Raw genomic sequence first — 13,900 nt, forward strand, 5'->3', positions numbered from 1 at the left:
ATTCTACTGAAACATGTTATTGGGAAGGCTTGCAAATAAGAACTGAAAATGCAGGAAATGGTATGTGGGTGAGGTACCCAGTGAATTTAAGCAAATGATTTTTTATCAGAATGACGTCAGCATTTCAGTTTGAACAATACAGCAAAGGAACAGGCCCTATGGCCCACAATGTCCATGCCGTAAATGATGCCAAGGTAAAGTATTCTCATCTGCCTGCACGTGATCACTACCCCTGCATACCCATGTGGGGATCTAAAAGCCTCTTAAACACCACTATCGTATCTGCCTCCACCACCATCTCTAGCAGCGCGTTCCAGGCATTCACCACCCTCTGTGTAAAAAAACTTGCCCCACACATCTCCTTTTAACTTTGTCCCTCTCAACTTAAAGCTATGCCCTCTTATCTTTGACATTTCCACTCTGGGAAAAGGGTTCTGACTATTGTCCCTATCTCAGCCTGTCCCTGTCATCATTTTATATACTTCTATCAGTTCCCCGCTCAACCACTGGCACGCTCAGAAAACAATCCAAGTCTGTCCAACCTCTCTTTGTACCCTCTAATCCAGGCATCATTCTGGTAAACCTCTTCTGAACCCTCTCCAAAGCCTCCACATCCTTCTTGTAATGGGGCGACCACAACTGCACGCAATACACTGAATGTGACCGAACCAAAGTCTTATAAGGTTGTTAGACACAAGATGTTGGAGTAACTCAGCAGGACAGGCAGCATCTCTGGAAAGAAGGAACGGGTGATGGGGAAACTAGAGGTATGAAAAAATACAGAACAAATCAGTGCCCACACCGATGACCCAGGAGCCCACAATTGTTGGCTGTGGAGAAGGTGCTGACGAAGAGACACGAACAGTGAAACTAGTAGAACGACTAGGGTGGAGAAGAGACCGAGAGAGAGGGAATGAAAATGCTACTTGAAATTAGAGATGTTGCATTTGACAGAGCAATTAATAGATTGCCAGGCAATGGAATGTTTACTTTAATTTAGAGACACAACACAAAATCAGGGCCTTCAGCCCACCAAGTCCGCGCCAACCAGCGATCCCCGCACACTAACACTGTCCAACATACACTAGGGACAATTTACAATGATACTGTTTATACCGATTAATCTAAACCCGTACGTCTTTGGAGTGTGGGAAGGAACTGGAGATCTCGGAGAAAACCCAGGCAGGTCATAGGGAGAACGTATAACCTCCGTACAGACAGCACCCGTAGTCAAGATCGAACCCGGGTCTCTGACTACCGGTGCGCCACCGTGCCGCTGAATGGGTTGAAAATAAAATAGGATTCATGTAAATGGGTTCTGGATGATTAGTAGGGGCTCGATGGGCCGAAAGGCCTGTTTCCATTCTGTATGGCTTCATGGCAATACAGAATTATTGTTATTTATTCATTGGGTATGGTGATGTGAACTCAGATGATCGTTTCTCCTTAATGATAATAGGGAAATGCTACAGAATAACTACATAAACAATCACCACTGTGGCCTCCAAGTTATTACTAAATCATTAAAACTTGCAACGCAGATGTTGATCTTTAAGCCTGACTTGTTCATGATTCATCCCACTTCCCCTGGGCCTAATGACGATGAGGGGCTCTGCTTCCAACATCATTTCAGCCCACAAACAGCAAGCTGCTGGAGGTGCTCAGCTGTCCAGGCAGCATCTGTGGAGGAACGTGGACCGTCAAAGTTTTTGGGTTGGGACCCTCCAATATGGACTGCTTCATCTTGGTCCAGATGAAGGGTCATGACCAGAAACATCATCTGTCCATTGCCACCACAGGTGCTGCCTGACCCACTGAGCAACAGAGTGTTACAGCGTGGAAACAGGCCCTTCGACCCACACTGACCAACATATCACACCTACATTAGTCCCACATGCCTGCGTTTGGTCCTATCCATGTACAGGCCTAAATGTTTCTTAAACATTGTAATAGAGCCTGCCTCAACTACCTCGTTTCATACACCCACCACCCTTTGTGTGGAAATGTTACCCCCCAGATTCCTATTACAGTAAATCTTTCCCCTTCACCTTAAAAATATGTCCTCTGGTTCTCAATTCCCCTACTCTGGGCAAGAGATTCGACCCGATCAATTCCTCTCGTGATTTTGTCCACCCCTATCAGATCACTCCTCATCCTCCTGCACTCCAAGGAATAGAGTCCAAGCCTGCTCCACCTCTCCCTATAACTCAGGCCCTAGAGTCCTGGAAACATCCTCGTAAATCTTCTCTGCACCCTTTCCAGCTTGAGTTACTCCAGCATTTCGTAACGAGGTTCTGATTCCAGCATCTGCAGTCTCTTGTGTCAGCCTTTCAGATAGATCCCCATGACACAATGGACCAGTGTGTCTATTCCAAGCAGCAAGCTTGCTGATGTCAGGAGGAAATGTGCTGAAATGTGGAATCATACTCTGGCCTTGTTCTGCCTCATTGCGGCATAAGACGAAGGAGAATTCCACCTTGTTATCGTGGCTGGAATAGATCATGCACGTGAATCAATCAAAGGCAAAACCTCTTTGTCTTCGATCTCTGCATGAGAGAAATTAATTCTTTGACTGAAATTTATGTTTGCTTTGAGCAACATCACAAGCATTTGAACTGCGATTATCCCTCTTGAAATACAATCGTTTAGTTTGTAGATACAGCATGGAAAGTGGCTCATCGAGTCCATGCCGACCATCGATCACCCGTTCACACTAGTTCCATGTTATCACACTTTCCTCAAGTGCTGTCTGTGTGTGGAGTTTGCACGTTCTCCCTGTGACCACAGGGGTTTCCTCCGGGTGCTCTGGTTTCTTCCCACATCCCAAAGACGTGCGGGTTTGTAGGTTAATTGGCCCTCTGTAAATTGCCCCGAGTGTGTAGGAGTGGACGCGAAAGTTGGATTACATGGAACGGGTGATCGATGGTCAGTATGGACTCATTGGGCCGAAGGGCCTGTTTCCATGCTGTATCTCTAAAGTAAACTGATGTGAAGTGGGATAACTAGTGTGAGCAGGAGATCGATGGTCAGCATGGACACGATGGGCCGAAGGGCTTGATTCCATGCTGTATTTTTCAATCAATTCAGTCAATTCATTCTCAGGTCTGACCAGGCAGACCCCTGTAAATTACTGCCTAGTTCTGCAGGAACAGATCACACTATACCTGTAGTCTGTGTAGCAGCTGAGATTCTCAGAAGAGTTGACCAAGGCACACATTCATCTCAATGATCCTTCTGTACATGCATGGATGCCTTGTCTACTAGTGCAGAAGACTGAGATACGAACCTCAACAACCAATGCAATAAATGCCACTGATGTTCTTGAAACAAATCTATCGAGTGGTGCATATAAATGTTGCAGTACATGAGAAAATGTATAGGTCAAGATGCTTACAACTACTCTGAGTTTTTCTCAAGAGACTGATGGCAACCTATTTTTTTTAGTTTAGAGATACAGCGTGGAAACAAGCCCTTCGGCCCACCGAGTCCGCACCGACCATCGATCCCTGGACATTAACACTACCCTACACACTCTAGGGATAATTTTACATTTATACCAAGCCAATTAACCTACAAACCTGTACGTCTTTGGAGTGTGAGAGGAAACCGAAGATCTTGGAGAAAACCCACGCAGGTCACGGAGAGAACGTACAAACTCTACATAGACAGCACACGTAGCCAGGGGCGTCGTGTGCGACCGCGCGTCACTGCCTACATCACCACGTCTCACCACGCGCCATGCACGAGTAATGCACGCCATGCGCGCATCACGTGCGCGTAAACGATGTCGCATCGTGCGTCGTGACACGTAAATGATGTCACGTAAATGAAGCGCAAATAACACCTAAGTGGGACAGGCCCTTTAAACTCCTATTTCTGACCTGCTTCCTGCAAGGGTTGGGAAGCTTGAAACAGTTGCTTTGGATAACCATATTTTACTTTGCCAGTGGAGGTTTAGGTTTTCAAAACACGTTTAATTTGACCAAGAATTAGTTTATTTGTCTATTGACAGTGGGGCAGTATTTAGTTTAGGGATTGAGTGTGGAAACAGGCCCTTCGGCCCTCTGTGTCCGCACTGACCTACGATCATTCGTACACTTGATCTATCCTACACACTAGGGACAATTTACAGAGGCCAATTAACTTGCAAATCTTTGGAGTGTGGGAGGAAACCAGAGCAACCAGAGGAAACCCACGCAGTCACAGGGAGAATGTTCAAACTCCTTTCAGTCAGCACCTGAGGTCAGTATCAAACCCAGGTCTCTGGCGCTGTGAGGCAGCAACTCTACTGCTGAGCCTCTGTGCCGCCCCACATTTAATCTTTAGCAGGCCAGGTGGAGGTGGTGATTTAAGAACATTTGGAGTATTGAGTTCTGTTTTGGTCACTCCACTATAGGAAGGATATTATTAAGCTGGAAAGATTACAGAGAAGATCTATGAAGATGTTGCCGGGACTCAGGAGCCTGAGTTAAAGGGAGAGGTTGAGCAGGCTAGGACTTTATTCCTGGGAGCGCAGGAGGATGAGGGGTGTACATGAGAGGATATAGAGGTGTACAAAATCATGAGAAGAATAAATAGGGTAAATGCACAGAGTCCCTTGCCCAGAGTAGGGGAATTGTGAAGCAGAGGACATACTGTAGGTTTAAGGTGAGGGGGGAAAGATTTAATAGGAACTTGAAGGGCAACTATTTCACACAGAAACTGTAGATCATGGAGAAAAAGTCACGTGGTCATGGGGAGAACTTACAAACTCTGTACAGACAGCACCCATAGTTGGGATCGAACCCAGGCCTCTGGCGCTGTAAGTGCTGTAAGGCAGCAATTCTACCGCTGCGCCATCGTGTTAAATTGCCTTCTGTAAATTTCCCCTAGATTGCAGGAGAGTGGTAGAGTCCGTGGAGAGATGATGTGAATGAGGGGAGAATGAGGAAAGGATCAATGTAGAATTAGTGTAAATACATAGTTGATGGTCGGTATTGACTAGAAGGGCCGAAGAACCTATTTCCGTGCTGCTTCACTGTGCTTTCCTTGTGGACAAAATGTGCTGTTGGCAAATCAATTAAAAGTGAAGTGACATTTATCAGCAATTTTTTTTCCATCAATATACCTATGTTGCTGATACTTTAACTTGTAATATAATAGCTGAACTACACGTCTATATTAATAAATGTTCTACCTCATTTACTTAAGGTGTCCATTAGCTAAGAATTATTAATTAATGTATGTGCTTATTAATCAAGACAATGGTGAGGCCACATTTGGAGTATTGATTACGAAAGAACTGCAGATGCTGGAAAAATCGAAGGTAGACAAAAATGCTGGAGAAACTCAGCAGGTGAGGCAGCATCTATGGAGCGAAGGAATAGGTGACGTTTCGGGTCGAGACCCTTCTTCAGACTGAGTATTGTGTTCAGTTTTGGTCACCCTTCTATAGGAAATAGGGTGTTCAGCTGGAAAGAGTGCAGAGAAGATTCATAAGGTTGTTGCCAGAACTTGTGGAATTCCCTGCCACAGAGGGCAGTGGAGGCCAAATCACTGGATGGATTTAAGAGAGTTAGATAGAGCTCTAGGGGCTAGTGGAATAAAGGGATATGGGGAGAAGGCAGGCACGGGTTATTGATAGGGGACGATCAGCCATGATCACAATGAATGGCGGTGCTGGCTCGAAGGGCCGAATGGCCTCCTCCTGCACCTATTTTCCATGTTTCTATGAACTATAGGTCGAGGTTGAGCAGGCTAGAATGTTATTCTTTGGAGTGCAGGGGACTGAGGGGTGATCTTATAGAGGTGTATAAAATCATGAGGGGGATAGATAGGGTGAAGGCACAGAATCCTTTACTCAGAGAAGGGAAATGAAGAATGAGAGGACATAGGTTTAAGATGTGCGGGGAAAGATTTAATAGGAACCCGAGGAGCAACTTTTCCACCTGGAGGGTGGTGGGTATATGGAACGAGCTGCCAGAGGAGGTAGTTGAGGCAGATACTATAACAACATTTAAAAGACACTCAGACAGGTACAATGATAGGAAAGGTTTGGAGGGATATGGACCAAAGGCGGGAATGTGGGGTTAGCGTAGATGGGGCATCTTGGTCAACATGGACAAGTTGTGCTGAAGGGCCTGTTTCCGTGCTGTAAGATTCTATGACTCTAGTTGTGAGTCCGTGGAATTCTCTGCCTCAGAGGGCGGTAGAGGCCGGTTCTCTGGATACTTTCAAGAGAGAGCTAGATAGGGCTCTTAAAGATAGCGGAGTCAGGGGATATGGGGAGAAGGCAGGAACGGGGTACTGATTGAGGATGATCAGCCACGATCACATTGAATGGCGGTGCTGGCTTGAAGGGCCAAATGGCCTACTCCTGCACGTATTGTCTATTGTCATACTAAAGGCACTGACCTGAACTTTATCTCAAGTTATCCCAGTGCTAGTGTCACTGTTCATATGCCTGAGCATTACATCTCCAGGTGGTGGTGGCCAGCATATTAAAGTGCTTCTTGGACAATTCCTGGATCTTATTTATATCCTAAACCTAAAATAATGTAGGTAATTCATGTGAAAGATGTTTCCGACATGGGCAGGAGATACTGTGTACTTACCGTTTCAACACTGGTTGGATTGACAATCCAACAGATAGTTATTGCAACCCGACAGTATGAACATTGAATTCTCCAATTTCCCCCTCAACCTCACTTTTACTCTCTTTCTTTCCGGTTTTCCGCCATCAGTGGTTTCAACGGTGGTTGGATGGAAGTAGTTTAGATTAGTTTAGTTTAGAAATACAGCGTGGAAACAGGCTCTTTGGCTCACCGAGTCCACACCAACCAGCCATCACCGACACACTAGTTCTATGCCCTCTACACCAGGGTCAATTTACGGAGATCAATTAATCTGCATGTTTTCGGAATGTGGGAGGAAACCGGAGCACCCGGAGGAAACCCATGAGGTCACAGGGAGAACGTGCAAACTCCACGCAGAGAGGTCAGGATCGAACCCGGGTCTCTGGTGCTGTGAGGAAACAGATCTACCAGCTGCACCTCATGACTCTTCATACACCTCTGTAAGATCACCCCTCTGCACCCTTGCATTCCATCCAAGGAATTAAGCAAACATTTTTAGCTAGTGTTCAGTTTCTCTGTCAGCTAATTATACATTATAAAAAAGCAATAACTGGTTGGAAACCTGCATGGAAAACTTCCAATTAAGTGATGGCTTGAATTGTGTTTGAGCAATTAACTCCCACGTACTAACACTGCAAGTCAAAGGTGCCTCATTGACATCCCTGTCACAGTGGCAATCAAGAGAGTAGCTGGGGCCAAACCAGTTGGCTGTTAGGTCCATTAATTTAGAGTTTGAGTTAATTAACCTGTAAAAATGAAATATTAAAGTGGGAACCTTGCGCTAAGAAGTTGTCACATCAGATGGAGTAGGGCACACAGCCCTCCAAGCTGCCTACGCCTGTAAAATACGATCAAAGTGCTGCTGACATAAATGGAGAGCATCATTTCAGTTTATGATTTGTCTCACAGCTCGACCTCTGCATCAGTACAGACACTCAGAGCTCGAGGAAGATTCATAATCTTTTTTCATTCAGTTTCGGAGCAAACATTAGCCTGCTTCAATAGCTGGGATGGAAGCCAAGTGTAAGTGATGGGTGTATATATCTACGCCTTGTTCAAGAGACAAGCTGCCTGATAAGTCAACAGTGCTCTGGAGTACTGTAAAGTCGCCTGGCTTCGGCATTGGATTACCAAGGTTTCCATAGCACCAGCACTGAGTAACTGTTTCTACGGCATGAAACCCACAATTAACCTGCGGAGAAGATTTGCAGCAGCTTCTGAAAGCAAACACCCCCTTTCCATTTCAGGGATGTGTGAAGACAACCCTTTCATCTTCCCTCCATGGGGGGAAGGAGGTTAAAGTGAGGACGAGGAATGGAGGCCCGGAGCTGAGGGGGAGTGTGGGAAACCGAGGATCAGCCAGTGATTGGAGCACAGGGAACGGAAACCCAATGAGTGATTGGACAGCGGGCTCGAGAGACACGGTGAGTGATTGGACGGTGGGAAATAGCACCCCGGTGTGTGATTGGACGGTGGGAAACAAGCTCAATGATTGGTCGGAGGGAACAGGCCCAGTGCCTGATTGGTTGGTGGGAAACAGGGTCAGTGCGTGATTGGACTGTGTGACACGGAGCCCCTGTGCATGATTGGACAGTGGGAGACAAAAGCTCTGAGAATTTGACATAAACAAGGAGGCTGGGAATTAAACAGTTTCTTCAGTGTCACCAAAACAATAAACTATCAAAGCCCAGAGAGTGATAGGTGGATAGACACAAAACGCTGACGTAACTCAGCAGTTCAGGCAGCATCTCTGGAGTGAAGCAATAGGTGATGTTTTGGATTGAGACCTTTCTTCAGACTCAGAGTGATAGGTGGATACAGGTGAGGGGTGGGGGGGTGGGGGGGATAGGTAGATGGTTGAACAAAGGCCAGAGATTAAGAAAAAAAAAGTGAGAAACGGATGGAAGAAGTGAAAATTGTGAAGCCAGAAGAAGGAATATAGGTGGAAGGGGACAAATGAGTGTGAATCCAGGTGTGGCAAAGGGAAAAGAGAAGGGGGGAGGGGAGGGGTGTTGGTTAGTTATAGGAATTTGGAGAATTCAATGTTCATACCGTTGGGTTGTAAGCTACCCAATCTAGCCAACCCACCCAATATGAGGTGATGTGCCTCCAGTTTGTGTGTGGCCTCACTCTGGCAATGCAGGAGGCCCAGGACAGAAAGGTCAGTGTAGGAATGGGAAGAGGAGTTGAAATGATTAGCAACTTTGAGATCCAGTAGGCCTTAGCTGGACCGAGCGTAAATGTTCGGCAAAATGGCCGCCAAGTCTAATGTTGATCTCGCCGATGTACAGGAGGCCACATTGAAAACACTGATGCAGTAGATGAGGTCTCACGCGCACCTCCTCCAATCTTAGCCCTTCCCAAGTTGTATCTCTCAACTAAATGAAACTAAAATTTAAATAATATATTACACATATGTTATCTGACCCAATGAGGTTGTTATGGGAATCTGAGATTTGGATAGGAGTAGAAATGGTTGCAAAGAGAAGTATTTGGATGACATTACTGCCCATTTTTCTTTAACCTCCCAGTTTTAAAGTGAAGGTCCAGAGTACAGGTATTGATAAGATCCATAAATCTTTCAGAGAACAACATACAGCTAAAGTGGTGCAGCAGTAGACATCCATATTCATTCCTGACCTCGGGTGCTGTCTGTGTGTGGAGTTTGCACGTTCTCCCTGTGACCGCGTGGGTTTCCTCCAGGTGCTCCGGTTTCCTCCCACATCCCAAAGATGTGCGGGTTTACAGGTTAACTGGCCCTCGGCAAATTGCCCCTAGCGCGTAGGGAGTGGATGAGGAAGTGGGATAGCATAGAACTGGTGTGAACGGGCGTGGACTCGATGGGCCAAAGGGCCTGTTTCCACGCCATATCTCTAAACTAACACTAAATAAAACTAAAACTACGAGACACTAATTGGAGAAATGAAAACAGACTGATATCGAGCACCATTTATTCTTTAAATGCTAAGAGGTTTAAAAGCGTGTTAATCTTGCTCAAAAAACTCTTCTCTTCTGTCGTATTTTCACTATAAAATAAACTAATGTTTTGCTTTGCAAACTGTTCCTTCTCGGCACCACTTAGCTGTTTGTGCTTACTCGTGGAAAAATAGAAGTCTCCAGATTGTAATGCTCACATACATCATTGCAAGCCCAGGAACAAGAAATTAATTCAATATAAACATTTCAATGCACTGCCAAATGACTATTTGTATCCCATAGGCTTTTTTAAATTTTGTGTTACAGCGTGGAAACATGCCGACCAGCGATCACTAGCACTATCCTACGCACTAGGGACAATTTATAATTTACAGAAGCCAATTAATCTACAAACCTGTACGACTTTGGAGTGTGGGTGGAAACCGGAGCGCCTGGATAAAACCCACGCAGGTCACGGGGAGAACGTGCAAACTCCATACAGACAGCACCCATAGTCAGGATTGAACCCAGTTCTCCGGCGCTGTAAGGCTGCAATATTACCACTGTGCCTCCCCAAGAATTCCAAAGTCCAACCATACCAATGAAGGGTAAAAGGCACTGGAGATTTTATTGAGGCAGCACCTTTTGATTTAATGGTGGCACAGCCTCAGAATAAAGAGGCAGGTACTATAACAACACGTAGAACATAGAACAGTATTGATTAGTACAGGTGTCAAGGGTTATGGGGAGAAGGCAGGTGAATAGAATTATGAAGGAGAGATAGATCAGCCATGATTGAATGGTGGAGTAGACTTGATGGGGCGAATGGCCTAATTCTGCTCCTAATACTTATGACCTATGACCTTAGTAACAGGGATATCCCTCCATTCTCTGAACATCATTGTCCCTACCCAAAAGTCCCATAAATGCCGCTGTCATATTTAAAAAACATGGACAGGCAAATTAATAGGAAAGGCTTAGAGGGGTGCGGGGCAACGTGGGTAGATTGGACTGGCTTAGTTGGTGCAAATGGTCGGCATGGACGGGCTGGGCCGAATGGCCTGTTTCCGTGCTGTGTGACTCTGTGCCTCTATGTGACACACTGGAACAAAAAATAGTACTTGCCTCAACTACCTCCTCCGGCAGCTTGGTCCATACATTAACCACCCGTTGCGTGAAAAGATTACCCCTCAGGTTCCTATTAAATCTTTGGCCGCTCACCTTAAACATTCCTGTGGTCCTCGATTCCCCTACTCTGGGCAAGAGACTCTGTGCATCTACCCAATCTATTCCTCTCATGTCAGTTCTAGTGTCAGTGGAGTGGGAGGGAGCCCAGGGGAAGGAAAGTCTGATATTTAAAGAGGTCCCCTCACCTTGGTATCTCTGACGCTGGAAAGCAACAGTGAAGATGTTTGTTGAGTTCACTAAACTGGCTGTAACTCCTTTCCACAAAGGTCGACTCTGCCTGCCCTTCTCGTTCCACTTGCACCTTGTAAAACTGGAACGAGATCGGAAGCGTGAATAGCGGGAAAATCACATGGATTATTCCTGGAAATTTTCAAACGGAACAATTATGCAGCAGGTGCCTTGCACTAAACATTCCAAGAATCACAACACAATGCCCGTTACTGAATCTATAGCATATAACAAGCCGCAAACTTCCAGCTATTTAAAAGCTGATCAAATGCAACCTCCCAGGCCTTTGGCGTCTACCACAGAGTTATCAGCAGCTCCCAGCTTGCTGATTGAAGTTTCTTTGCAAAATAACTGCATTTCCAGCAACTTGCAGATATCACAAAGGCAAATCGTATTTGTGAGAACACTGCACTGGAGCATACAGCGCCTCATCTGCAGCTAATTAATTTACTGGATCAAATGGAAAACCAAGGCCAAAAGCTTTAAGATTTGCCTGCAGCGCTAAATAGGTCTTTTCATGAAATATTCAGAGCGGTTCAATTAGAATATGCGATTATGTGAGTGGAATTAGTGTGCTTCAAGTCCACTTACTTCAACCGTGTGGGGTTATAATATTGCCATACTAATCAGTATTAACTTTATCCCTGAAGAATTTGCAAAGAACTCGGGAGAAATCCAAAGAGAGCAAATTCCTTCAGAGCCAATTCAGTTGATTTTAACTGGTGTCCACGCAGGCCAGATTTCTCCCCCTCCCCCAACCCCCCCCCCCCCCCATTTAACATTTTTACCACTAATAAATCAATTTGTTTAAAGAAGATGGAGAGAGCATCTCATGAAATGCCTCCATTTTCCTTCAGAGTCGCTTGCAGTATCTTCACGAAGTTAATTGTCACTTCGGGGCGATTTAAGGATCTTGGAAGGAATGCTATTCCACATGTGACCGTTCAAGGATATAAATTAGTAATACATCAGATGCGGTGAATTATGCAGATTAAACGCTGCTCTGGGTTCGATTTGCAGCCCAGGTTATGTTGGCTTGTTTCAGTGACAGCTATGGTGCACTCGCCTTCAGCGCTCCTTACTCGAACTCTACTCTCGGCATAAACTTGCCCCCGATAAAGTCACGGTGCAATAATCAGGAGTGGCTAATTTGGGATAAGGGCCGCTGTAAACTGCACTCTTACAGTGATTCAGTGTCCAAAGAACATAACTTCAAAATCTTTCTCAGTCCAGAAACGGATGCCAACCCACAAGCATAGCTTTGACGTGAGAGGGGCAAAATTTAAAAGGAGATGTGCGGGGCATGTTATTTTATACAGAGGCTGGGAAGTTCCCGGAACATGCTTCCAAGGGTGGTGGTTGAAGCAGATACATTGGTAGACTTTTGTATAGGCATATGGATATGCAGGAAATGGAAGGATATGGGCTATGTGCATGGAGATAGGTGATGGTCTTGGTATGTTCAGCACAGACATTGTGGGCTGAGTGACCTGCTCTTGTGCTGTACTGTTCTATGTTCACTGTCACCTATCCATGTTCTCCAGAGATGCCGCCTGACCCACAGAGTTACTCCAGCACTCTGTGTCAGTCTGATCCGAGGGGGCGCCATCGAGTATGGCTGCCCAGCCTGCAGCTGTCCATCTTTTCACCCTTTAAAATTTTTTAGTGTGCCAAATGTTTTTGTTTTGGAGGTCTAGTCTTTTGATGTGGGGGGTGGGGCGGGGGGAAGGGGGAAACTGTATTTCTCGGTCCCTACCTGGTTGGAGATGCGGCTTTCCTCCGAGCCGCATCTTCGCCCCTTCCTCGCGGCCTACCAGCGGGACTGGAGCAGCGTTTCCTGCCGGGACCGGCCAGAACCTCAGCTTCGGCAGGGGGCACAGCGCTGAAGCACCATCACGGAGCCGCCGATGCCTTATGCCGCTGTCCCACTTAGGAAACATGAACGGAAACCTCTGGAGACTTTGCGCCCCACCCAAGGTTTCCGTGCGGTTCCCGGAGGTTCCCGGAGGTTTTTGTCAGTCTCCCTACCTGCTTCCACTACCTGCAACCTCCGGCAACCACCTGCAACCTCCGGGATCCGCCATCAGTTCTTGAACTGACCCGTAAAAACCCTAATCCTACCTCAAACAACAGAAAACAATGGACCATCCCTTGACCATTATTATCATAATCATAGTCATACAGTGTGGAAACAGGCCCTTTGGCCCAACTTGCCCACACCGACCGACATGTCCCATCTACACTAGTCCCACCTGTCTGCATTTGGCCCACATCCCTCTAAACCTCTCCTATTCATGTACCTGTCTAAACGTTTCTTGAACGTTGCAATATTACTTGCAAATTGACTATTTTGCTCTAATATCTTGATTTTTTGCACAGACACCTTTCTTTTGATTTGTATGTATAATTTGTTGTTGTGTGTTGTCTGAGTGTCTGTGCCTGGGATGCTGCTACAAGCAAGGTTTTCACAAGACCAGTATCTTACCATAATCATTCTTATGCTAATAAACTTGTACTTGAATTCTCAGAGTCGTCGTCCAAGATTCCAACCTTACTTAAGCCTTACATGGATATAAAGAACTGCAGGTGCTGGTTTACAAAAAAATGACACAAAATGCTGGAGTAACTCGGCGGGTGACATTGCTGGAGAACATGGATAGTTGATGTTTTGGGCTGAGATCCTTCTTCGGACTGGTTGTAGTGGGGGGGGGGGGGGGGGGGGGGGGGAGGAGAGAGGAGGGGCGAGATATGGCCTGGCAGATGACTGGACAAAGGCCATAGATGAAAAGACGGAAGGTGTGCGACAAAAGGATTGAAAAATTGCAAATTATGAAGCTAGACGAAGGAATGTAGTTGAAAGGGGAGAAATAGGTGTGAGTCCAGTTGGGGCACATGGGAGGAGGGAGAGTGGGAGGAGAGGGAGAGGAGTAGGGTTGTGTAGTTACCTCTTATTT

The 13,900-nt window shown here is 46.0% G+C and overlaps 1 protein-coding gene across 2 annotated transcripts in view; it reads right to left on the bottom strand.

Moving 5' to 3' along the window:
• The window catches only part of pik3c2g (phosphatidylinositol-4-phosphate 3-kinase catalytic subunit type 2 gamma), a 178,380-nt gene that overhangs the window by 21,520 nt on the left and 142,960 nt on the right, over positions 1–13,900 (bottom strand). For both annotated transcript variants that reach the window (XM_033039517.1, XM_033039516.1), the window contains exon 29: positions 10,904–11,028. In XM_033039517.1, coding sequence (XP_032895408.1) covers positions 10,904–11,028 — 125 coding nt within the window. The remainder of the gene's footprint in view (positions 1–10,903; positions 11,029–13,900) is intronic.

Source organism: Amblyraja radiata, chromosome 21, assembly GCF_010909765.2.
Source record: "Amblyraja radiata isolate CabotCenter1 chromosome 21, sAmbRad1.1.pri, whole genome shotgun sequence".
NCBI classification, from domain to species: Eukaryota; Metazoa; Chordata; class Chondrichthyes; order Rajiformes; family Rajidae; genus Amblyraja; species Amblyraja radiata.